This window comes from Lynx rufus, unplaced genomic scaffold, assembly GCF_022079265.1.
Source record: "Lynx rufus isolate CCGP_SWC_20201006 ecotype Redwood Valley unplaced genomic scaffold, mLynRuf1.p SCAF_12, whole genome shotgun sequence".
NCBI lineage: Eukaryota > Metazoa > Chordata > Mammalia > Carnivora > Felidae > Lynx > Lynx rufus.
This window is the reverse complement of record NW_025814826.1, coordinates 746,946-774,494: the sequence shown is the minus strand read 5'-3', so window position 1 is coordinate 774,494 and position 27,549 is coordinate 746,946. Positions and strand designations below refer to the sequence as shown.

At 39.0% G+C, this 27,549-nt stretch overlaps 1 protein-coding gene across 1 annotated transcript in view; it reads left to right on the top strand.

The window, feature by feature from the left end:
- Nucleotides 1–27,549, top strand: part of LOC124507605 (ankyrin repeat domain-containing protein 26-like) — a 705,441-nt gene that overhangs the window by 11,062 nt on the left and 666,830 nt on the right. The window contains 9 exon segments of the mRNA XM_047073901.1: nt 1,079–1,185; nt 5,171–5,241; nt 6,096–6,133; nt 6,135–6,198; nt 6,201–6,218; nt 12,278–12,314; nt 17,655–17,727; nt 20,652–20,712; nt 20,825–21,027. Coding sequence (XP_046929857.1) covers nt 1,079–1,185; nt 5,171–5,241; nt 6,096–6,133; nt 6,135–6,198; nt 6,201–6,218; nt 12,278–12,314; nt 17,655–17,727; nt 20,652–20,712; nt 20,825–21,027 — 672 coding nt within the window.

Here is a 27,549-nt window from a genome sequence, read left to right as displayed (position 1 = left end):
CATGGGCTATTTAATATTAAGTAATCAAAGTTCATTTGAAGCTTAACTCTTGGAGTTCTGAGCCCATCTCCTTGGTGACCCATTTGGAGCAGCGATGCCTTATGTTGACATCTCAGATGTCAGCGGATCCTGATACCACTGACAGAAGACAAGCAAGTTTGTATAACTTGGGGAAAAGCTTCATCTTTATCAGAAATCTCTCCAAACTATATCCCTGAAACTCTGATTCCTCAAATGTGAATGTTTGCCACAAAAAGGATTGTCAAATGGGGACTGAGCAGATTTACATGGATTTCTGTAATGCCAGACATATAATGCAGTTTTATAATATTTCTCAAACATAGATGATCATGAAATCTTTCCATTGGGACATAGTACTTACCTTCTGGCAAAGAAGGTATTCTTTGGAAGATAATTTAAGAAACACTACTCCAGAGATCATCATTTAGGTTATTAATTCAGTAAAAGTACTTAAAGCATATACTGCTGTGTTTTGGAGTTTGGAGATACAGAGATAAGAAATAGCCCCTGCTCTCAAGAAGCACTTGGTTTAGATAGGGAACAATAACTACAGTATACCATGATAAGTACTGTGATAGAAGCAACGATCTTGGAACCAGTGAGTGTTTGAAGTGAGTTTGGGAGAATGACTTCATATAATCTGTTGAAGAAGGTGGAGAAGGGCTATTTTATTAAAAACAATTTTTAATGTGTATTTCTTTTTGAGAGAGAGAGAGAGAGAGAGAGAGAGAGAGAGAGAGAGAATCTGGAACAGGCTCCAGGCTGTGCGCTGCCAGCATAGAGCACAATGCAGGGATCGAACTCACAAACCCTGAGCTCAACACCTGAGCTGCAGTTGGTCACTTAACCAACTGAGCCACCCAGGTGCCCCAGTGGAGGAGGGCTATTTTAAAGAGAAGCAGCAGCAGGTGAAAGCACAGTGGTGGGAAGGAAGAGGCCATTTTTTATTTACTTTTTGTATTATATGTTTAAGTTTAGAGGATCTTTTGTATGTTTTAAAATTCCGTATGGAAAGGTATAATTTTGTAAATTCTAAATTGTTTTTGCTCTTTTACAGGATAACATCACACCACTTCTAGTTGCTGTAAATGAAAACAAACAGCAAATAGTGGAAGTTCTGGTAGAAAAGGCAGCAAATATACATGCAGAGGATAAATTAAAAAGGTGCAGTAGTTTTCTTTTAAACCTTAGTATGGTTCTACAGTGGTAATAATTATTCAAGTCAGGAAGATTAACTTCAGAAGAAGAAGATTAATTTATAATTATATAGTGAAAAATATTAACACATCACCAGTTAGGTAGAAAGCAATTATTCTGACTGGGCAACATGAAGAACAGGGTATAGCAGAATTCATATTCGTTGATGATGTTGACCCATGTCATTTTCAGTGTTTATTTTTAAGTAGGTTCCATGTTCGGCATGGAGTCCAACGCTGGGCCTGAACTCATGACTCTGAGATCAAGACCCGAGCTGAGGTCAAGAGTCTGATGCTTAACCAACTGAGTCACCCAGTTGCTCCTGCAATGTTTTTTGTTTGTTTGTTTGTTTTTTGTTTTCTTTTCTGCCACATGATTTTGTGTTAACTAAAGGGATTTCATTTTAGTTTTATAAAGGGTGGACTCTCAGCTCTTAATTTACTTAATGGCACAATATTGGCCTTCTTAACCCTTTTATGGTATTTTTTACACTTCTACTTCATAGAGGCACTTGGGTGGCTCAGCTGGTTAAGCATCCGACTTTGGCTCAGGTGATCATCTCATAGTTCATGGGTTGAACCCCACATCAGGTTCTGTGCTGACAGTGCAGAGCCTGCTTCGGATTCTCAATATCTCCTTCTCTCTCTCTGTCTCTCTCTGTCTCTCTCTCTTGTCTCTCTCTCTCTTTCTCTCTCTCTCTCTGTGTCTCTGCCCCTTGCACACACTCTCGTGTGCTCTCTCTCTCTTTCTCAAAATAAATTGTAAATAAACTTAAAAAAGAAAGAATTTCTACTTCATATACATTTTTCCTTCAAAGATGTATATTGGGGTGCCTGGGTGTCTCAGTTGGTTAAGTCTATGACTTTGGCTGTGGACATGATGTCATGGTTCGTGGGTTCGAGCCCCACGCCGGGCTCTGTGCTGACAGCTTGGAGCCTGGAGCTGCTTTGGATTCTGTGTATCCCGCTCTCTCTCCCTCTCCTTGCTTGAGCTCTGTCTCTCAAAAGCAAATAAATGTTAAAAAAAGATGCATATTAAACATAAATAGGAGTTGTGTCCTTTGGATGACGCTTTTCTTTAAATTGTTTTTTTTTTTTGAGTAATACTGATGTCGTTAGGTGATCTCTAAGTGATGATTAATTACTATTACCAAGTCTCATCAGGTTTTATCCTTTTTCATGTCCAGTATATGTACTTTTGATTTTATTTTCAATTGGTAGGAGTAGAAAGATGAAAGATAACTTTAACTGTATAGACTTATCCTTTAATGAGGATAAGTTATAGGTGGGTGATAAAGAAGGAAGAGATGTGCTTTAGATTCACCCAAGACTAAGTTGATTCATAGCTTTCCTACTGGCTAGGTGTTGTGACCTTGGGAGTGTTACGTATCATCACTAAATATGTTTCCTGATATGAAAAGGAGGATAATAATATATCCTTCAAGGGTGGTTGTGCGTAAATAATATTTTATATACATAGCATTTAATTTAGTGCCTACCATATGCTTATCAGCATCGTTAACTGTATTTATGCCTCTTTTGTTAGCATTCGCATTAAAATATTATCATTTTAAGCCTGCAGATAGTTTTTATACTTGCTTGACCTCTAGATGGCTTTGAAGTGCACTGTATCAGATTAAGGAAGACGTGGGGAATTATTTTTTTTTAAATCTTTACCTATTCAGATAAGTGACCTAGCATAGTTTCTTGTTTATCAAACGACGTTAAATTAGCAAGTCTATAATACATTACCCAAGTGGGACAAGAAGCTTCCTTTTTGTCCCTTCATTTTACTCTTGGAGATCATTTACACAGATGAACACTGAAACATGTAAATGGTCGATTCTGAACAGATAGGCAAGATATTACCCTGATAAAGTATATCAAATTAGCTGTTTAAATAACTCTCAATTCCTAAGAGTGAAGTTATCTCTGTTATTTTAGAACAGCCTTCATGCTTGCTGTAAATTATGACTCAACAAATGTAGTCAGGCTTCTTCTTCAGCAAGGTATTGATCCCTTTCCTCAAGATGTATATGGATGGGCTGCAGATGAATATGCTTATATTAAGGGTTTTAATCTGTAAGTGTTTGTATTAAAATGCTAGTTATTACTAAACTGAGGTTTAAAATAATTTAACTGTTAACTTCATATGTAACAGATGGGATTTCGTAGTTTGTTCAGGCAGTTTTGGAATGGCAGTCGGTTAGTCCACAACATTAGCCAGAAATCAAGCAAAGGACTAGACTAGTTGGAAGTAGGAACGGGTGCAGGATTCTTTATCTCAGGACTTTTGAGACCTTTATCCTCCAGGATCCTAACATTATCCATTTCATTTCAAGTATAACCCCTCTGCATGGGACACAAATAATGTTACATCTGTGTTTTCTAACTAGTAACTTGGGTCTTGACATGTTCAGTTTTGTAGAAGACCCTCTACTTTCCTTTGAGGGCTATCTCCTGTACTCTGTCCCTTGAATTTTCCAAGAACCTAAGGAGCACCCTAAGACCAAAGAGACAGTCCTCTTTCACAAGTCATTTGGAGGGGAAAAAAGGACATCCTGATCATTCTACAGTTTCCTTTGATTCTGTTGCTGCAGCATTGCTGTTGAAACTGGTGCTGCAGTCAGGTCGTGATTGACCTTTACTCCCAGGATTCCCTTGCTGATCCAGTTTTCAGTCTTCATGGTGTTCCACACTTAGATTTCAAAGCTACAAAGTTTCTTTGTTCACTGCACATGCACATATGCTCAGCAGCTATCCCAAAGCACCAGCACCCTGTTTGGGCAGCTGGGCCTCCTGGCTTTCCCCGTACACCCTTGTCCCTCCACACTCAAAGACCTTATGTGGAACCTATATCTTAGCCTAGACTTTCCTCATGAGTTACCCTTTGAGGATCTTGTTTTTGTTTTTTTTTTTTTGTTTGTTGTTGTTTTTTGCCAGAAGATGTTAGTTGGGACCATTCTAAGCTGTCAGAGAGGTTCAAATGATGCTGCAGGAAGAGATCGGACTTCTCTTTCTCCTTTGTTAGCAGATCTGTACCCCTGCCTTTTTTTAAGTAGGCTCCAAGCCCAGCGTGGAGTCCAACATGGGGCTTGAACTCACGAGCCTGAGATCAAGACCCAAGCTGAGATCAAGAGTTGGATGCCCAACGGACTGAGCCACCCAGGTGCCCCTGGACCACCGGTTTAAATCCTGTGGAGCATCTTTTTCTGAAGTCATGGAAGGTCTCATCTTGCCCTTCCCAGAGTAATGAGCATCACCTAAGAGGCCATGGCCTGAGAGGCCATGTTTTGGGTATAATATCTCATTAAATCCTCTTATCAACCTTGTAAAATAAGGCAGTAATTTCCCTTGTTTTATAGAGGGAGATTTTGAGCCAAAGAGAAGTGGCTTCTCCAAGAACAAATAGCTATAGGTTATAGAGCTAGGACTTCTGAGTTCCAAACACTTTCCATTCTGGCAAGCGAATTCTAATTATTCTCATTTCTATTTGATGTGTATTTGCTTTTGATAGAGGGAGACGGAGTACGAGCTGGGGTGGGGGGTGGTTGCAGAGAGAGAGGAAGACACAGAATCCGAAGCAGGTTCCAGGCTCTGCGCTATCAGCACAGAGCCCAACGTGGGGCTCAAAGCCATAAACCGTGACATCATGACCTGAGCTAAAGTTGGATGCTTAACTACCCAGGTGCCCCTGGCAAGCTAGTTCTAATTTACTAAGCTAGAATGCCCTCAATTCATGACTGGTTCATCTTCCTGTTTTTTTCTTCTTTAAGTACAGACTTAATGAAAAGCTTCTAGAACGTACAAATTTGAAGTATATGGGGTAATTAAAGTTTTGATATTTGCTCTGATATTATTTGAAATACTCTAAGAATTTGATGTATTTGGTAAATGTTTTTCATATCAGCGTTAAGATAGTAATATTATTTATCACCCTTTTTTATACATAGCAGTTACGAAATAATTTGCCGACATAAAGAAGATATCATGCTTAAAAATTCTTTGCAAAACAGCCATCCTGGTAAGACTTTACATAGTGAATTGCTCTTGGTGGTCCTAACATAAGTAAAGTCAGAGTAAGGGTGTTTTGATAATGAAAGAACAATGAAGAAAAGAACACCAATGTGTAAATTGCATGTATATTTTTTTCTTTCTTAATTTCTCTCTTTATAGTCTAATGTTCAGAATTATTTAAGAAGTTAACTGTAGGTAATTGAAAATATGAGGCAGTATTATCTGAAAAGAAATTCATTATTTTAGTCATGACCCCTAAAATACCATGTGACATCTTTGTGTAATAAATACGAAAATGCTTTGTTAACTGTTTATTTAATTTTGAGAGAGAGAGAGAGAGAGAGAGAGAGAGCAAGAGAGGGACAGAGGAAGGTAGACAGAGGATCCAAAGCAGGCTCTACCACTGACAGCAGAGAGCCCAATGTGGGGTTCGAACTCGTGAGCTGCGAGATCACGACCTGAGCCAAGGTCAGATGCTTCACCAACTGAGCCATCCAGGTGCCCAGAGGAAAAAAGATTGATAAGTTAGTATGTTTTATGTTTCCTCCATAAACATATTGTAACAAATTGCACTTGTTATAAAAATGGATCTTTTATAAAATGTTTACAAATGGAGTATATTTAGTAAATATTGTTACCTAGCGATTTGTCTCATTAAAAAATGAACCAGCCCTCAAACTGGGAATTCTACAGTACTTTCCTGGTACCATAAGCAAATGGCAAATAATAAGAACTGCAAATCTTAGCTAGTGTGCAGCACTGCCAATGAGATTGTTTTTTTACAGATAGCTTCCAAGAGTACTGAAGAAAAGCAATGCCTTGTTGAGAGGCATAGGTTATTTCACATATTGTCTCAACAAGGTCTCACCATTATCAATTTCACTCCTCATAAATCAAGACAGAATGAGAGGGGCGCTTGGGTGGCTGCGTCGGTTAAGTGTCCAACTCTTGATTTCAGCTCAGGTCATCATCATCTCACAGTTGGTGAGTTGGAGTCCTGTGTCAGACTTCCCTGTCGGGCTCTTTGCTGACAGCTCAGAGCCTGTGTGGCATTTTCCCTTTTCCTTCTCTCTATGCCCCTCCCCTGTACATGCATGCTCTGTATCTCTCAAAAAAATAAACATTTAAAAACAACAACAACAAATCCAGAATAAGATATATTGACTTCATTAGAACAATGTTTTCTTCTGTTTGTTGGAGAATTGTCATGACACTGTAATTTTGTTAGAATAAGATACTCTGTTGCCATTAGTCAAAATGTTATCTTCGCAAGTATTCAAATAGGGCAACTTGGGCTCCAGAAATTATAATAACAGCACAAAGATGTTTCACAATCACACACACACAAAAAATGCTACTGTTGCTCCCTAGTTGTGGCACCTAGTGCACTTTACAATCTGCAAAGTAGGAAGAAAGCTTTAACTTGGTAGACTGTTACCAAAGGATTTCTGTAGGTTAGTTTTGGAAGTTACAGGAAAGGTAAAGATAGAACAGACAGCGTTTTGATCATTAAGGTGCTCATACCAGAATAGAGCTGTCCCTGCGGTTTTTGAAACAGAAAAGTTTCTGTGGTTTTTAAAAATAATTTTCAAAGGAATCACTTTTATTCATGTCCATTTGTTCACTTCACAAGTAACTCTTTTTTTTTATTTTTTTTCAACGTTTATATATTTTTTGGGACAGAGAGAGAAAGAGCATGAACGGGGGAGGGGCAGAGAGAGAGAGAGACACAGAATCTGAAACAGGCTCCAGGCTTTGAGCCATCAGCCCAGAGCCTGACGCGGGGCTCGAACTCACAGACCGCAAGATCGTGACCTGGCTGAAGTCGGACGCTTAACCGACTGCGCCACCCAGGCGCCCCCACAAGTAACTCTTAAGTGCCTGTTAGCTACTAAGTGTTATCCTGTTGTTGTAGAATACAAACATTCAAAAACCAGTCTCTGCACCCCAGGAGTTCGTTGTTACCACTGCCATTTGTATTATTTACTCTATTTAGTGCTTACTGGCTGCCAGAGTCTCATAGAGCTTATAATTATCATTGTTATTTTGTATTGGCATTTGTTCCAGTTACCATAAGTTCCCGGTGAGGAATCTGAGTTTTCAAGGACTGGGTAGAATCTACGGTAAGCATGCAGAGTGAGGAGTTCGGTTTGCCAGGTAGAGAGGCAGAAGGACCAACATTTGTATGTTTGACAATGTTTGTAAACTATCACGATTACGTGTTTGGCGGAGTACACAACAGTGCAGAGGCAAAGGTGTACGAGTGACCTTAGCAGGATTTATGAGCAGTTGGGTTTTGCTGGTAGAAAACGTGTGCTATGGGAATGGTTGGGAATGAGGTGAATACCTAGGTAAGACAAGCTTATGGAAGTTTGTTAGTGCTATAGAAAGGAGTAGGTCTTACCTGATAGGCCTTGGGAAATTTCTTCAGTAGAATGCTTTTAGCGGCAAATAATAGGTGACTTCTAACAGTGACTAAAACAGTAGGAACCAGAAATGTTTTGATGGTTCAGTGATGTCATCAGGATCCCAGTCATCACTTGTTCAGTTCTGGAGTTGGTGGTATTTTTATTTCTCCTTTCCAGGGTGGCTATTTAGCAACAGCTCCAGGTATCATATTCTCACATGGCAACATCCAGTGGGTGGGAAGGACTGCTTTGCTTTAGGTGTTTCTTTTCACTAGGAAGAGGCTTGCAGTAGACTTCCTCTAACATTTTAAAGACTAGGTTATGTCACATACTCATTCCTAAACTGGTCCCTGGTAAATCAGGTACTGTGATTAGCTTAGAATAATCCTTTCTCTTTTTGAAGCCAGGGTGAGGCCACCTTCTCTGTGTATGGAGACAATAAATATCCAAATAAAGTTGTGATTCTCTAGCAAGAATGAAGAATATGGAATGGCTCTTAGGGAGAGAACCAGCAGTATTTGATGCAGGGATTTTGGAGAATTTGAAGCAGAAGACTAAGTAGATTAGATTTGAGTTTAGGACACTCTGGTTATGGCATAAAATAAAGATCCCCAAGCCTTTTTCCTAAAGAGCCAGTGAATATTTTAGGTGATGTGGTTTCTCAGCTCTGCCCTTGTAGTGTGAAAGCAGCCATAGCAATATGTAAGTGAAGACATGGGTCTATGCCCCAATAAAACATTATTTACAGAACGAGATGGCAGGTTGGGTTTGACCTGTGGCCGTAGCATGCTGAACCCTCATATGGAGGATAGGTTATAGGAAACCACATAAAGAGACTGGGAGGCAAAGGAAGCTCTTGTTTTCTTAGCCTAGTATTAGTCCATTGTGAAACTTTCAGCTGTGTAGATTGAAAACGTCAGGGGGTTCAATTTATTCCATTAATTTTTTTTCAGGGCCTTGTGTCTTTCTCATTTGTTTTGCTTATTTTTTTTATTCATTTAAGAAATAACAATAATATTTTGTGGCTTTTTTTTTCCCTGCGAAAATTATCAGTTAAGAACTCATGTTTGACTAGGGCAATGGCAGGGAAAAGACAAAGCAGAGACTGAAACAGTATAGTAATACGAATCTGTGATTCCTGAATATGAAAAGTTAAGGGGTGAGAGAGAACTCTCAGAAGATTCAGAAGTTTCCAAGTTGTGTGCCAGCATGTAAATTGGACATGAAAAATGTGTAGTACTTTATCAGATGAACAGAGGAGAGCAGCAGGAATGAGGATACAGTAATTATGACTTTTGATTATTTTGGCAATGATTGCCTTTAATAGGTGAAGTATATTTTTAATTTTCTAAGAAAGTAAGGAAAGGAAAGAAACATAAAACTATAATCAGTAGTATGTTTTTATACTGGGTCTGATAGTTCTGTTTTTTCTAGAACAATCCCTGTTACTTCTTTTCATTCCTATCTGCCAGAAAAATGAACTAAGTCCTAGTTAGTTGGAAAAATTAACTGACTTTTCATATTTGAGAGGAACTTGTGTATCGTAGAACATGGTGGAAACCACCAGGATTCTCTCTCTCTCTCTTTTTTTTTTTTACTGAGTAAAATAGGATTGTTGCTTGTTTCACACTTTGTGACATCATGATTTCATCTATTCCTTTTAAACCTTTCTTCGCATGGATATATAGGAATGTAGGAATTTTCAAGGCAAATACCAAGAAAAAGAGATTCCAGGAAAGGTATTCTGTGACATAACCTTCTGACTGGTACCACGTGTATGACATCAACCCAAATAATAAAATTTCATATAATGCGTTGTGATAGAGGCACCACAAAGACACCCAGATTTGATTATTCACTGGAAGATCTCACAGGACGCAGCATATAGTTGTTGCCTATGGTTTGTTATGGGGACAGGCTAGAAAGGCCAATCAGCACAAATGGTGCATGGGGTGAAGTCCAGAGTCGACCAAGCACAGGCTTCCAGGAATCCTATCTTTATGGAGTTAGCAGGATGTGCTTAATTCCTCCAGCATCAAATTAGGACAGCACAAGTGAAATGTTGTCTGCCAGTACGAGGCTTATGGATACTCAGTGCCCGAGGTTTTCATCAAATGCTAAGCACATAGGCATCTTCTCCTTAGCATGTCCCAAAATTCCAGGTTTCCAAAAAGAAATCAAGTGTACGGCCTTAAGCACACTGATTTTACCAATACTTAGGCACAGTGAGCTTCTATTACCAAGCTAGGGAATGGTGGAAACCGTCCTTAAATCCAAGATCCCAGGGAACAACCAAGGGCCAGTCATTCAAGTAGGATATTCTGAGGGTAGCCATCTTTGGCCTGCTGGATGAAACCTTTTCTGCATAGAAATTACAGCCCTCAATTCATTTTTGGTGGTGTCTTAAAATTTTATTTTAATGGCAAGTAAAATGATGGTTATCATGGTACTGGTTTCAGTTTCATCATCCATATGAAGTAGGTATTTGTACAAAAAAGGCTAGGGCAATATTAGGTCATTATCATCTTTTTTTATATGATTAAGCTTTCCTTATGAATCTTAGATACGATCAGCATAATGATTTTTGATTTAAAATTAGAATAAAATCTCAATTATATGGAAAACCCAGGTTTGATTCATATAGTGCTGAATCCCTGTTTATAGTTATATTTGGTCATATTCATCCATTGTTTTCTTGCCTAAATATACAAATAACTTGTATTTTTGTATTTTGCTTTATGTATTTTCATATACTTCCATATGGGAGACAGTACCCCTATTATGTTACTTTGATCTCTATCTTAATGCTCAAGGTGACTGTATCATGGTTAATATATGCTAAGAGTAGCTTCAATGGATACCGTGTTTGGTTGTTGTACTTTGTTTGATTGTTTTTTACGTTTAATGATCCTTATTTTTTCAGCAGTTTTAAGTTCACAGCAAAATATAATAGAAAGTACAGAGAGTCTCCATATACCATACCATGCTCCCGTACACGCCTAGCCTCCCCTGTTGTTAACATCTTGCACGACAGTGGTCCATTTTTAGTAGTAATTTTTTTTCAGTTCCTTTGTTTAGTTTTGAGTGAGAGAGCATGTATGTGTGTGAGCAGCCAAGGGGCAGAGGGAGAAGGGAGAAAGAATCCTGTGCTGTCAGCACAGAGCCTGATGCAGGACTTGATTCCATGAACTGTGAGATCATGACCTGATCTCAGATCCAGACATGGACGCTGAACCAATTGAGCCACCCAGGCACCCTGACAAGAGTGGTGCATTTTATATGGACACTAACTCTTCATGTTCAGGCAATGTCTCTAATTTGCATTAGTGTTCAGCCTTGGTGTTATACATTCTTTGGGTTTTAACAAATGTGTAATGATGTGAATCCACCTTTGTGGTATCGTGTGAAAGAGTTTCACTGCCTTACAAGTCCTCTGTGCTTGGGCGCCTGGGTGGCTCAGTCGGTTAAGTGTCCGACTTTGGCTCAAGTCATGATCTCGTGGTTCACGAGATCGAGCCCTGTGTCAGGCTCTGGAATGACAGATCGGAGCCTGGAGCCTGCTTCCTATTATGTGTCTCCCTCTCTCTCTGACCCTCCCCCCATTCATGTTCTGTCTCTAAAAAAAATAAACGTTAAAAAAATTTAAAAAATAGTCCTTGGGGGTGTGCCCCTTTTTCCCTACATTAACCCCAACCCTTACCTCCATAGTCTTGCTCTTTAAAGAGTGTCATATAGTAACAATCATACAGTGGCTACCGTTGAATGTTTAGAAAATTAAAATTCCCCACTAATTGAATGTAGGCATTCAAGATATTCTTTGCCCTTTGTTTTGTTTTGTTGCTCATCAGTAGAGGATCTGATGACATATGCCTTCCATGAAAACAAGCATGATTTTTCTAGATGTGTGTCACCCAATGGGGAGGGTTGAGAAAAATGACATCATGAGCCACTACATAGTACCAACATTGGGATCATCCTCTGTGATGTTCAGTGGGTCTAGATAGACTTTCTAGCAATGGAAGGAGACAGTCTCGAGAAGTTAGAAGTTTATCAAATTGGAATGCCACAGCCTTCCAACTTACCTTGCCATTGGAAATAAGGCCAGGGAGAGTCTGCTTGTTATGGTTTGGCCATGATGCAAAGTACAATAACTATGGAGCACATTTGTGAGGTGTTGTTTCATCCTAACTCTGAACAGTCTCTACTAAATGGCTGGGGAAGTTCTGCTGTGTTACAGCAAAATAAAAAAACTCTCTTTTAACTTCTATAGGGGTGGAAGTCCAGAAAAATCATGCTAGTTGCAGTTTGACATTGTCAGCTTGTGATAATCATTCTCCTAACGACACCATTTTCCTCCAGTGTCATAGAGTCGGTCAGTGATGGCCATTGTAAACATCAGTTCACCTGTAGGTGTCAAATTTTGATAAAACCCATTCTTGCTTTTGGTCAGTATAGAGGAGAAAGTAAGATTTCTTAGTGCTTTAAGCCTACGAATGGTATAATTACATTTCAGTGTAGTGTGGTTTCCAGGTGTGGTCCCAAAGCAATACTTTTTCACAAATCATAAGCCGTACACTTGTAATTTCCTCTATTTTTTGATTGTTGATTTAACATGTATTTTGCTTTCTTCTTTAGGAGCAGATAAGAATGCTGAGGGAGACTCTATAGCCAGGTAGGATTTTTCTGGATTTGTAAAAATGACATTCGTTGGGGCACGTGGGTGGCTCAGTCAGTTAAGGGTGTGACTCTTGACTTCAACTCAGGTTTGTGAGTTCAAGCCCCACGTCGGGTTTTGCGCTGACAGCCTCCTTGGGATGTCTTTCCCGATTTCTGTGTGCACTCACTCTCAAAGTATAAAGGAATGAAATGAAATGAAATGGAAAATGAAAGGAAAGGAAGTGAAATGAATGAACTGAAAATTATGTGTTTCCTAAGGGAACGCAGAGAAAAAAAGCAGTTGTTGAGTGGTCTACTCTGGACAAGACACTATATCCTATGCATAACATCTGTTAAGTTATGTAGGCATTGCATAGCTTTGCAAAGTAGCTGTGTTGTTGTAGCCTACTTTTTATTATTTTGGCAACTGTGGTTCAGGGAGGTTGAAGACTCGACCATGATTCCATAGTTAATGGGTAGCTGAGGGGCTTTTCCCGTCAGCCTGTGTAGCTTCCACATCCATTCTCTGGTTCCTCAGCAGCACTGAGATGAAGATACAGATCCTAGGGCAGATCAACTCAGAATGTCAAAGCTAATCATATCGGAACTCTAATTTAGGGTTTTCTTAAGAAACCAGGTTAGTGCAAGCATTTGCCCTTATGTATTTGACCACTAGTGCTAACAAATGTCATTAGTGCAGTGGTAACTAGTCCCTTGTTTTTACCATCCGAGATTTTAGGATGGATGTCAGCTATGTCCATGGTGTCAAGGCTTTTACATAATAAGCAAGATGTCGTCAGGCATCTCCTTAGATGTGGTGATATCCCCTATTCTTGAGACAAATGAGTTTTCTGTAAGGGAAGGGTATCTAGTTGTAGACCATGTTATGTTAATTAAATTCAGTCTCTATCACAAGGATATTGCTAGGATATTTCGAGGATTCTCTGTTGCCTAAGTTCCCAGTCTGGTTTCCCTTTGGACTAGTACCCTTGACTAGTTCTAGGAAACTTTTTCTTTTTTGGATATTTTTTCCCTATGACGTTTCTGTACTGTGTTTTTGCCTTTTTACTTTCTTCTCTGGGTTTCTTGGTATTTCTTTTTTTTCCACATTAATATTTCCCCTTCTGCCAGCTAAGGACTCTCCATTTTTCCAGAGGCCAAATCAAAACTACTTAGAGTCTCAAGATTTAGGAAACCTCAGAGATTAATTCATCAAAATACCCTCTGGTAATTCAACCTCTGTTTAACCTCCTTGCCGAATGGTTGCTTACATGGACAGTTTGAAACTCAAAAGAGATTGAAGTGACCTAGTTAGATATGATAAGTCACAGAAATGAGATTTACATTCGGGTTCTTTTCTTTCTTTCTTTCTTTCTTTCTTTCTTTCTTTCTTTCTTTCTTTCTTTCATTTCTTTCTTTGTTTTTTTGTCTTCATCTTGCAGACAAATATTTCAATGATAGAAATCTGGGGAGTGGGTCTAATGAATAAAATGAAGGAAGGTAAGAGTCAAATTAGCAGAGGAGACCAGGTTTCAAGGAGAACAACACTGAGTTGGATAGAAACAAGAGTTTTAGGAAAGATGTCAGAATATGGGGGTTTATGACAAGTGACATAAAGGTGAATGTCAGGAATGAAGGACCCAGGATTAGGGGAGTTGTTTCGAAAGGCATAATCAAATAGAGAGTTCAAGAGGGTCGTGACCAGGTTTCTGCTTTTGTGTGTGTTGGTTTCATTGAAGGTGCGAGCATACCTCAGCTTTTCTGATGAGAGAGATTAACAATCCTTTGAGCTGCTGGGAAGAGTCTGTTTACAGCAAATAGAAATATGATATCCCCTACTTCCAGCCCAACTGAGGGAGGATAGCTTAGATCCTCTCAAGGAATTGGGGGTGGGTGGTGGAGATTGCGAACATCAGGGATGTATGGCCCAAGGCAAGCTGTCTCCTCACTCCACCTCTTTTCCTAAATCTGTGATGCCCTTCCCATGTACTTGTAGGGCTGGGCAGGGGTAGGACTGACTTGTCAGATCAGTAAGGGAGCTTCATCTGGATCGGTGATAACATGCCTATGTTGAGGTGACTGTGTGGATGACTGAGACTCCCAGTTCGCTTGTTCTCCAGGAGCAGGACATGGTTCCTACCCTCGGTCATTTGAGCCCATCCTTGTTGTAGGAGTGTATGGCTTCATAGGCTAAAGATTGAAAGGTTGGGGGATGCCACAGAACCGTGCCGAAGAGTGATGTAGGAGTGGGAGCTCATAGGGAAGAAAATAGTCAGGCAGCATATAGAGAAATAGAGGCACAACTACCAGGACCATTTGATCGCAGTCTCTCTCCTTGGGTGGCTGAATGCCCCCTGAAGGCTTGGAATGTCTTGCTAGTTATTATGGACCTAAATAAGGCAAGACCAGTGTAGGAACAAAGTTGGCCGTGGGAACTTTTAATCTTTTAATCTCTAGTTAGTACTACCACTCATAACATGGAAACCCAAACTTTGATATATTTAGTTAAATGGAGGTCTAACTGACACACAATGTAATGGATGGTCCACCATGTTCGCCATAAGTGTAGCACCCATCTGGTAAAATATGATGGTATTACGATACCACTGACTAGATTCCCTATGCTGTACCTTTGAGCCTTGTGGTTATTCATTCTATAACTGGAACACTGAACTTCCCTCTCCCCTTCACCCATTTTGTCAATCCCCCCACCTCCCCTCCCTTCTGGCAAGAGTCAATTCTCTGCTTTTATGGGGCTGTTTCTGCTTTTGCTCTGTTTGTTCATTTATTCCCCATTTTACATTCTACACAGAAGTGAAATCATATAGGATTTGTCTTTCTCTGTCTGACTTATTTCACTTACCCTCATGCCATCTAGGTACATCCATGATGTGCAAATCTCATTCTGTTTTATAGCTGCGTAATATTTCATTGTGTGTGTGTGTGTGTGTGTGTGTGGTCTCTTCATGTATTGGTGGACACTTGGGTTGCTTCCATATCTTGTCTATTGTAAACAATGCTATAATAAAGATAGGGGTGCATATATCTTTTCAAATTAGTACCTCCATTTCCCTTGGGTAAATAAATACCCAGTAGTGGAATCACTGGATCCTATGGTATTTGTGTTTTTAATTCATTGAGGCCCCTCCATAGTGGCTTTCACTGTGGCGATACCAATTTACATCCCATGACCAGTGCACAAGGGTTGTTTTTTCTCCACACCCTGTGCAACCCTTGTTGTTTCCTGTGTTGAAACAGCCATTCTGACAGATGTGAGGTGAGAAGTCATTGTAGTAACGTTTATACATTTATTTTTCAACCATTTCAGAGCATTCCCTGCCTGTCATACTTGATTATGGAAACTCAGACTGGGTCTTTCCTGGAGATTTCACAGGTTGGCAGAGGTGGAGTCAAAATAGAGAACTGAAAGTTTTTTTAACACAGGGTCCAAATTGTGAAAGACCTGTACTCTAGAAACCGTAACACACTGATGAAAGAAATTGAAGGTGACGGAAAGAGAAACACATCCGATGCTCACAGATGAGAAGAATACATATTTTTAAAGTGTCTGCAGTACCCAAAGGCATCTACAGATGTCATGCAATCCCTGTCAACATACCAACAGCATTTGTCACAGAGCTAGACAAACAAGCCTAAACGTTGTATAGAACCACAAAAGAACTTGAATGGCCAAAGCAGTATTGCAAAAGAGGAAAACTGGAGGTATCGCAGTCTCAGATTTCAAGTTTTCTTCCAAAGCTGTAGTAATCCAAACAGGATGGTGGGTACTGGCATACAAAATAGCCTCATAGCTCAGTGGAATAGAACCACAAACCCAGAAATAAATCCACCACTGTATGGTCAGTTTATCTTCCACAAACAGGAAAGACTATCCAGTGGGGAAAAGGCAGTCTCTTCACCAAATGGTGTTGGGTAAACCAGACAAGTCACATTCCAAAGAATGAACCTGGGTCAATTTTTGTACCATACACACAAATAACCTGAAAATGAATTAAAGACCTAAGTGTGAGACCTTAAACCATAAAAAATCCTTGAAGAGAGCACAGGCCGTCATTTCTCTGACTTTGGCTGTAGCAACATTTTACTAGTTATGTCTCCTGAGCCAAGGGAAATAAAGCAAGAATAAACTATGGGGACTACATTAACCTACAAAGCTTTTGCACAGTGAAGGGAAACATCAAAACTAAAAGGCATCCTCTGGGATGGGAGAACATATTTGCAAATATTTTGCAAATCCAGTAAGGGTTAGTATCCACAAAGTATAAAAAATTGATATGAGTAAACATCCTCCCCTCCAAAAAAGCCCAGTTTAAAAATGAGCAGAAGATATAACCAGACATTTTTCCAAGACAATATACAGATGGTCAACAGACACAGGAAAAAAGGCTCCCCAAAACTACAACGAGATATCATGTCACACATGTCAGAATGGCTAAACTCCAAGACACAAGAAGCAAGTGTTTGCGAGGATGTGGAGACAAAGGAAACCTCTTGCACTTTTGGTGGAAATGCAAATGGGTGCGGCCCCTCTGGAAAACAGTATGGAGATTCCTCAAAAAATTAAAAAGAGAACTCTCCTATGATCCAGTTATTGTACTATTGGATACTACCCAAAAAAATACAAAAAAAACACGAATTCCATATGACACACGCACCCCTGTGTTTATTGCAGCATTATTTCCAATAGCCAGTGCAAGCGTCCATTGACAAATGAGTGAACGCAGGAGTTCTATATGTATGTATCTGTGTGTGTATATGTTTTTCATACACACACACACACACACACACACACACAAACACACACACCCTGGAATATTACTCAACCATAAAACAATGAAATCTTGCCATTTACTTGGCAAGGATGTAATCAGGATGGAGCCTGAGAGTAGTATGTTAAGAAAAGTCAGGAAAAGACAAATACCATATGATTTTACTCATGTAGCACTTAAGAAACAACAAATGAGCAAAGGAGAAAAAAGAAGGAGAGACAAATCAAGAAATAGGCTCTTACCTACCGACAACAAACAGATGGTTCCCAGAGAGGAGGTGAGTGGTGGGAGGGCTGAAAGAGGTGATGGGGATGAAGGAGTGCCCTTGTCATGATGAGCATGGGGTGAGTATGGAGTTGGTGAATCACTATATTAATAAACTAATATAACACTGGATGCTATTATTACTGAAATTAAAATAAAACTCAATGAAAAAACCAGAGGCCAACTTTTAATTATACCAAGAAACGTGGTTTAATACACAGATAGCTGAACTTTCACTTAATTTTTAAAATTTTCTTTTAAAATAAATGAACATGTTTTTGTTGTATATTTTTGCTCTAAAGGCTTTCCGACAAACCTGGTCCTGATGATTCATGGCCTACATCATCTAGCCAAGTCTTACATTTTGGTAGCAAGGTAAAGTACTCTCCTGTGAAACTCACTTTCCTGCTCTGAATTGAGTTTTCTCCCTTATTTACTCTGAACATTTAAGAGGAGCCTGTGTATCATCATTTTATGTGTGTCATGGAAAGTTAGCAAGAACAAACCACTTTACAGATACATGACGCGTTGAATGTTTTGTTTTGTTTTGTTGTACTTTGCTAAACCCTACAGGTGGAGTCTTATAAAAGAATGGGCTGGAAAATATATAATGACCGTCAAATTATATTAGGAAAAGCTTTCCCATCATGGAGGAAATGTGACATTTGCTTAAGGATAAGGATTCTTACTGTGATAGTAGCATGACTGGTAATACTCATGCCTAAATGAAACCTGATTGGGTCCAAGTATCTATTGTAGTTTGCCCCCCCGCCCCCCGGCCCCGGGCAAGTTTTATTTTGGTGACATACAAGATTTTCCTTTGGCTCTATCCTTTGTTCTACATTTAGACTAAAATAATATTAGAAAATGTAGACATTTAGATGTTTCCATTATTTCTCAACATTTACCTTACAAAAGTGTTCCCCTGTAGTTTTGAAATAAATGCATGAAGAGTAAGTTAAAATTGTGCATCTCCCTGAAGAATACGTGTTTTGCTGAAAAGAGTAGCTGTATGAGCAGAGGCTCTTCATAGCCAAGTTGTCCAATTTTTAATTTCAGAAATCTTTCATATGTAGCTTTGAAAACTATCTTCTCCTAGTCCTTGTGTCAGATTCTAAAATGTAAAGTTTCAGACATCTGATATTTATTTCAGTATTCATTTCAAAGCCCCTCAGTCATGATAAGCTCCTGGAGGTTAGGAAACACACTTGTCAGACTCCTGGAGCTCCTAGAATAAAGTCTTGCTTGGAAGAAACAATGTCATAGGTTTTGAATGTGAATAAATGAGTAGGGAAATGGAATTCCGTAGAATGGAGTTTGAAAAGTAACAAAATACGCATGATATATCACAATTAAATGTGTGAATTTAAAAAGTCAGGCTTCAGTTTATATTCCGTTTTAGTGTTTAACATGTATAAACACAAATGAATTCTATTGAGGAAATCAGGAGTTACATAAGAAAGAAGGTTACAGTATATTTTTAGTATCCTCCCATTGTGAGCTTAGAATTGCAGAGAAAAAGTCCTCAGCCTTTGTTTGTGTAACCCCATCTGTGTCCCATTACACACATCCTTTGAAGGTTCCCATTTCTTCCTAGAATTCTCATTCCCAATTCTTTCTCCATAGTGAAAGTTGATGTGTTAGGAACCTCTCTTTTTCTGTTATTTTGTTAGTCTAGTAGTAATTTATAGCTTTTAGGAAGTGATAGATGCCAGTAATTGAACAATTTATTTTATAGTGAAAAAAATTAAATTCTTTATTACAGTACTTATAACCAGGTAACTGTAGTGTGATTAAAGTCAGTATTATTGGGGATATACTGTGAATCAAAGCCTCTGTTTTATGTATAAGTTTTATAGATATAGATATAGATATAGATATATAGATATAGATATATATCTTTCAAAGGTTTAAAAGAGACTATTATTCATACTATATTCCCAATCCTACTTATGTACCTGTTGAAAAATGCATGTTGTTTACACTTACCTTATTTTGCTCACATTTCTCCTTTTCTTCCTTGTCTTAAGCTCATGCTTCATTGATTGGTCATGTCTCATTTTTTTTTCCTTTTTTCCTCTTCTCCCCCGATGATTTTAAAGATATTTTTGATGTTTTTAAGTTTATTTATTTTGGAGCGAGAGAGAGAGACAGAGTACAAGCGGGGTAGGGTCAGAGACAGTGGGAGACAGAATCCAAAGCAGGCTCCAGGCTCGGAGCTGTCAACACAGAGCTCAATGTGGGGCTCAAACCCACAAACCGTGAGATCATGACTCATGAGCTGAAGTTGGACGCTGAGCTGACTGAGCAACCTATGTGTTCCCAACACCATGCTCTTTTTTAATGGTTTACCCCTACTCTAATATTTCCTTGCAGAAAACTTTACTTTAGTGTCTGTTCTTTTAGTACATCACTTTCTGTCAACTCCATTGTCAACGTATTGGTTATGGAATTCTACTGTCTGTGTGTGGTTTTCATCCATGACTCATTGCCCCACAAGGTTTATTATTCTTTTTCTCTTTCTTGGAAGGAGCTGAGCTAAATGTTTTTGTAATGTTTGTATTTCTCCTGGAAAGGGAGGGAGAGAGAGAGAGAATGAGCAAGTGCTAGTAGGGAGGGGCAGACAGAGAGGCAAGGAGGGGATTTCAAGCAGGTTCCACTCTGTCAGCACAGAGCCCAATGTGTGGCTTGAACCCCACTAACCGTGAGGTCATGACCGGAGCTGACATCAAAAGTGGGTCACTTAACTGACTGAGCCACCCAGGCATCCCAGAAGGAGCTACATTTAAACAGTCATATTTGTCTTTAGTGTTTTGAGAAAGAGAAGCCACTTAAACTGTTTGCAATTCCAACTTACCGACATAAGATACTACTGAAGAGTACGTTTGTATATTTTCTCTTACAAGAGATAGTTCATGCCAGTCTAAATCATGCAAACACTTCACAAGATAACATATTTAAATTTCTTAGTGTTAGTTTTTTCAACATGCTTTCAATTACCTAGGGTTCAATGTTTATCTGAGGTTACTTTGGTAAAGTATTTACCCGATATTAATCAGTTACAGGTACGGTGAGTAACATTTGGGACTACTTATGAGATCTCTTGTAATCCTCACCACATAAGGAAATGGAGACTGGTAATAAATAGTAAATGGCATAACTGAGAAGTGAATCTACATTTGAATGATTCCAAAGCCTGTGTTCCTTGTGTAATGGTGCTCATGTGGTAATGGTGAATATTACAATGATGTTATCGAATTGGATTCTTGTAATCCTTACAGCTATTAATTCTTTTCTAGAATGTCCCGAAATCACGCATAGCAAAGCTACTGCATTCTTCTTGGCAATTCATTAAAAACAGTAAGCTATTGGAAGACTTGTATTATTCATTAATTCTTGTCCATTCTTGTGTTATTCACTAATTTGAAGTTACAGATATTTTCATGTCCTCTTTACTTTGTTTTCTACTAAGTGAGAGCAAAACGTGGCACTATGAAACCAGAAAATGGAACCTTATCTGAGGACAATAATCCTGATTCTGAAAATAGAGATATGGCTGAAACTCTTTCCAAACCACAAGTCAGAGTTTATGGCGATCCTATTCCTGTTTTACCATCATCTAAATCTCTTCTGAAACCTTCTCTCAAGACGTTAGGTGTCCTTGGTCTTGCAAAGGTAAGTTGTTTCGTTTTATACTGCCCCCACCCGTACCATCCTCTTGCTCCTTATAATGATGAAAAGGATCTTAGGAAGAAATGGAAGTCCTCAAGATCATAATAGAAATCAGTGTAATGACAACAGAGAGGAAGGTACAGGATTGAAATTTAGAAAGTTTGGTGGGAGTAGATAATTCTCAGGTATGCCTTTATGGAAGCAAAGAAGGAGAAGGCAGCTGGAAAGAATAGCTCGATGCATATGAAGATGAGGAGGGGGTTGAAGGGGAAGAATTCATTTTAGAAGGGCGAGTTGAACTTAAAGTATGAAGAGTTGAGGGAAAGTATCATAAAATCACAGCAGCAATAGTGGGATTAAGGCAGAGCAGATGCTCTTTAAATTATAAAATGTGGGAGGGGATATTTTAAGTGCAAGTTAAGAAAAAAAAGCCAGGTAACAACCAAAAAATGCTTAGACTCTTCTGAATGACTTACAGCTGATTTCTGTGAAGAACCGAAAGAAATTTTGCCCTTGCCTTTCAGTTTAATAAAGGTGATATCCTAGATTTAGTTTAGCAAAACCTGTGTTTCTAAGGAATGCAAAGTGAAATCTGTTTTAGTCCATACCAGGTTGATTGTGAATTTTCACTTTTTGGTTATTGTCTTTCTTGGGGTTTCTAAGGTAACCTACTGTGTGGTATAATCTTGGCATATTTTAGGTCTTTTGGAGTAGAAAGAGAGGAAATAAACATTTATTCTTTTCATTAAATAAAATTTCTGGTGATGTAAATAAGGTTCTTTATCCGTGAAATGAAAAACTAAATTTGAAGCTGCAACACTGAATTTGTTTTTTTTTAACTTATTTATTTATTTTGAGAGAGAGAGCAAGCAGGGTAGGGACAGGGAGAGAGGGGAGAGACAGAGAGAATCCCAAACAGGCTCTTCATTGTCAGCACAGAGCTCGACCCATAGCTCAGACTCACAAACCGGTTTGCAAGATGAGGACCTGAGCCCAAATCAAGATGCTTAACTGCCTGAGCTACCCAGGTGCCACTTAAGCTGCCACACTCTGAAAGAAAAAATAAATAAAATATGTTTTCTGCATTCTGATTTATCTTTTTTTAATTTTAAGTTTTCAATTGTTTATGTATTTTGAGAGAGAGAGAGTAAGACAGAGACAGAGAGAGAGAGAGAGAGAGTCCTAAGCAGGCTCTGTGCTGCCAGTGTCAAACCCGACACAGAGCTTGAATAACCTGAGCCAAAATCAAGGTGGACGCTTAACCAGCTGAGCCACCCAGGTGCCACTCTTTTTTTAATAGTATCTGCATATAACAGACACCTACACACATTCCAAATGAATGAACTCAACATGTATAAATTTTTGTCTAATATGAACTCTTTGTCATGACAGAATCATAAGGCATGAAAGGTTGCCAAGAGGGTATGCAAAATTCGTTGTAGGAGGTGATTTTTTACTTTTTCGAAGATTTCCGACAATAGATACATTTTTAAAACAATATTTATTTATTTTTGAGAGAGATGGAGCATGAGAGGGGGAATGGCAGAGAGAGAGGGAGACACAGAATCTGACGCAGGCTTCTGTGCTGTCACAGAATCTAACGCAGGCTTCTGCGCTGTGCTTCTTCTGTGCTGACAGCTCAGAGCCTGACACGCGGGGCTCGAGCTCAGGAACCGTGAGATTGTGACCTGAGCTGAAGTCGGATGCTTAGCCGACTGATTCCCCCAGGCACCCCAAGACACATTTTATATTATTCAGGGGAAACTTTAGTATTCATAGTTGTTCAATTTATCCCCTAAATTCTTTCATGTCTAAAACTGAGAAAGACTGCTGAGTTGATTTTTTTTTTTGGGGGTCCCTTTCTTCTTTCCTCCTGGGAATGTTCAATCTTCCTTGATAATCAAACATGTATTGGAAGACTTTAAAATCTTCAAATTGGATGATCATAAATATATTAGTTGCTTAATACTAGATTCCTTCTCGGGTCCTTAACAACCTTCCTATATGGTGTAGATAGGAAATTAGAGCTCTTCATATGCTGTTCCCAGTGGAATAATAAAACTATATGAAGTTTAAAATCGGTTTTTATATTTTTCTTAGACATCGTGGTAGTCCTGGAAAATAGCTCAAAATTCTGTAATCCTGTATTTCTCTTCTATACTTTAAATCTTGTCCCTTAAGATTAACTTTTTCATTCGTTTTACTATTTTTTTTAATGTTGATTTTTGAGAGAGAGTGAGGGAGCATATGAATCGCAAGCCGACTCCATGCTTCGTGTGGACCTGACGCAGGGCTTGATCCCATGGCCTTGGGATCATGACTCGAGCTGAAACTAAGAGTTGGATGTTCAACTGACTGAGCCACCCAGGCGTCCCAAGATTAATTTTTATTTTATTTTATTTTTTAAAGCATTTTATTATTTTTATTTATTTTTTTTTATATATGAAGTTTATTGACAAATTGGTTTCCATATAACACCCAGTGCTCATCCCAAAAGGTGCCCTCCTCAATACCCATCACCCACCCGCCCCTCCCTCCCACCCCCCATCAACCCTCAGTTTGTTCTCAGTTTTTAACAGTCTCTTATGCTTTGGCTCTCTCCCACTCTAACGTCCTTTTTTTTTTTTTTTCCTTCCCCTCCCCCATGGGTTCCTGTTAAGTTTCTCAGGATCCACATAAGAGTGAAACCATATGGTATCTGTCTTTCTCTGTATTACTTATTTCACTTAGCATCACACTCTCCTGTTCCATCCACGTTGCTACAAAAGGCCATATTTCATTTTTTCTCATTGCCACGTAGTATTCCATTGTGTATATAAACCACAATTTCTTTTTTTTTTATATATGAAATTTATTGACAAATTGGTTTCCATACAACACCCAGTGCTCATCCCAAAAGGTGCCCTCCTCAATACCCATCACCCACCCTCCCCTCCCTCCCACCCCCCATCAACCCTCAGTTTGTTCTCAGTTTTTAACAGTCTCTTATGCTGTGAGAGAGAGTGGCTCTCTCCCACTCTAACCTCTCTTTTTTTTTTCCTTCCCCTCCCCCATGGGTTCCTGTTAAGTTTCTCAGGATCCACATAAGAGTGAAACCATATGGTATCTGTCTTTCTCTGTATGGCTTATTTCACTTAGCATTACACTCTCCAGTTCCATCCACGTTGCTACAAAAGGCCATATTTCATTTTTTCTCATTGCCACGTAGTATTCCATTGTGTATATATACCACAATTTCTTTATCCATTCATCAGTTGATGGACATTTAGGCTCTTTCCATAATTTGGCTATTGTTGAGAGTGCTGCTATGAACATTGGGGTACAAGTGCCCCTATGCATCAGTACTCCTGTATCCCTTGGGTAAATTCCTAGCAGTGCTATTGCTGGGTCATAGGGTAGGTCTATTTTTAATTTTCTGAGGAACCTCCACACTGCTTTCCAGAGCGGCTGCACCAATTTGCATTCCCACCAACAGTGCAAGAGGGTTCCCATTTCTCCACATCCTCTCCAGCATCTATAGTCTCCTGATTTGTTCATTTTGGCCACTCTGACTGGCGTGAGGTGATACCTGAGTGTGGTTTTGATTTGTATTTCCCTGATAAGGAGCGACGCTGAACATCTTTTCATGTGCCTGTTGGCCATCTGGATGTCTTCTTTAGAGAAGTGTCTATTCATGTTTTCTGCCCATTTCTTCACTGGGTTATTTGTTTTTCGGGTGTGGAGTTTGGTGAGCTCTTTATAGATTTTAGATACTAGCCCTTTGTCCGATATGTCATTTGCAAATATCTTTTCCCATTGCGTTGGTTGCCTTTTAGTTTTGTTGGTTGTTTCCTTTGCTGTGCAGAAGCTTTTTATCTTCATAAGGTCCCAGTAATTCACTTTTGCTTTTAATTCCCTTGCCTTTGGGGATGTGTCGAGTAAGAGATTGCTACGGCTGAGGTCAGAGAGGTCTTTTCCTGCTTTCTCCTCTAAGGTTTTGATGGTTTCCTGTCTCACATTTAGGTCCTTTATCCATTTTGAGTTTATTTTTGTAAATGGTGTGAGAAAGTGGTCTAGTTTCAACCTTCTGCATGTTGCTGTCCAGTTCTCCCAGCACCATTTGTTAAAGAGGCTGTCTTTTTTCCATTGGATGTTCTTTCCTGCTTTGTCAAAGATGAGTTGGCCATACGTTTGTGGGTCTAGTTCTGGGGTTTCTATTCTATTCCATTGGTCTGTGTGTCTGTTTTTGTGCCAATACCATTCTGTCTTGATGATGACAGCTTTGTAGTAGAGGCTAAAGTCTGGGATTGTGATGCCTCCTGCTTTGGTCTTCTTATTCAAAATTCCTTTGGCTATTCGGGGCCTTTTGTGGTTCCATATGAATTTTAGGATTGCTTGTTCTAGTTTCGAGAAGAATGCTGGTGCAATTTTGATTGGGATTGCATTGAATGTGTAGATAGCTTTGGGTAGTATTGACATTTTGACAATATTTATTTTTCCAATCCATGAGCAGGGAATGTCTTTCCATTTCTTTAAATCTTCTTCAATTACCTTCATAAGCTTTCTATAGTTTTCAGCATACAGATCCTTTACATCTTTGGTTAGATTTATTCCTAGGTATTTTATGCTTCTTGGTGCAATTGTGAATGGGATCAGTTTCTTTATTTGTCTTTCTGTTGCTTCATTGTTAGTGTATAAGAATGCAACTGATTTCTGTACATTGATTTTGTATCCTGCAACTTTGCTGAATTCATGTATCAGTTCTAGCAGACTTTTGGTGGAGTCTATCGGATTTTCCATGTATAATATCATGTCATCTGCAAAAAGCGAAAGCTTGACTTCATCTTTGCCAATTTGGATGCCTTTGATTTCCTTTTGTTGTCTGATTGCTGATGCTAGAACTTCCAGCACTATGTTAAACAACAGCAGTGAGAGTGGGCATCCCTGTCGTGTTCCTGATCTCAGGGAGAAAGCTCTCAGTTTTTCCCCGTTGAGGATGATGTTAGCTGTGGGCTTTTCATAAATGGCTTTTATGATCTTTAAGTATGTTCCTTCTATCCCGACTTTCTCAAGGGTTTTTATTAAGAAAGGGTGCTGGATTTTGTCAAAGGCCTTTTCTGCATCGATTGACAGGATCATATGGTTCTTCTCTTTTTTTTTGTTAATGTGATGTATCACGTTGATTGATTTGCGAATGTTGAACCAGCCCTGCATCCCAGGAATGAATCCCACTTGATCATGGTGAATAATTCTTTTTATATGCTGTTGAATTCGATTTGCTAGTATCTTATTGAGAATTTTGGCATCCATATTCATCAGGGATATTGGCCTGTAGTTCTCTTTTTTTACTGGGTCTCTGTCTGGTTTAGGAATCAAAGTAATACTGGCTTCATAGAATGAGTCTGGAAGTTTTCCTTCCCTTTCTATTTCTTGGAATAGCTTGAGAAGGATAGGTATTATCTCTGCTTTAAACGTCTGGTAGAACTCCCCTGGGAAGCCATCTGGTCCTGGACTCTTATTTGTTGGGAGATTTTTGATAACCGATTCAATTTCTTCGCTGGTTATGGGCCTGTTCAAGCTTTCTATTTCCTCCTGATTGAGTTTTGGAAGAGTGTGGGTGTTCAGGAATTTGTCCATTTCTTCCAGGTTGTCCAATTTGTTGGCATATAATTTTTCATAGTATTCCCTGATAATTGTTTGTATCTCTGAGGGATTGGTTGTAATAATTCCATTTTCATTCATGATTTTATCTATTTCGGTCATCTCCCTTTTCTTTTTGAGAAGCCTGGCTAGAGGTTTGTCAATTTTGTTTATTTTTTCAAAAAACCAACTCTTGGTTTCGTTGATCTGCTCTACAGTTTTTTTAGATTCTATATTGTTTATTTCTGCTCTGATCTTTATTATTTCTCTTCTTCTGCTGGGTTTAGGCTGCCTTTGCTGTTCTGCTTCTAGTTCCTTTAGGTGTGCTCTTAGATTTTGTATTTGGGATTTTTCTTGTTTCTTGAGATAGGCCTGGATTGCAATGTATTTTCCTCTCAGCACTGCCTTCGCTGCGTCCCAGAGCGTTTGGATTGTTGTATTTTCATTTTCGTTTGTTTCCATATATTTTTTGATTTCTTCTCTAATTGCCTGGTTGACCCACTCATTCGTTAGTAGGGTGTTCTTTAACCTCCATGCTTTTGGAGGTTTTCCAGACTTTTTTCTGTGGTTGATTTCAAGCTTCATAGCATTGTGGTCTGAAAGTATGCATGGTATAATTTCAATTCTTGTAAACTTATGAAGGGCTGTTTTGTGACCCAGTATATGATCTATCTTGGAGAATGTTCCATGTGCACTCGAGAAGAAAGTATATTCTGTTGCTTTGGGATGCAGAGTTCTAAATATATCTGTCAAGTCCATCTGATCCAGTGTCTCATTCAGGGCCCTTGTTTCTTTATTGACCGTGTGTCTAGATGATCTATCCATTTCTGTAAGTGGGGTGTTAAAGTCCCCAGCAATTACCACATTCTTATCAATAAGGTTGCTTCTGTTTATGAGTAATTGTTT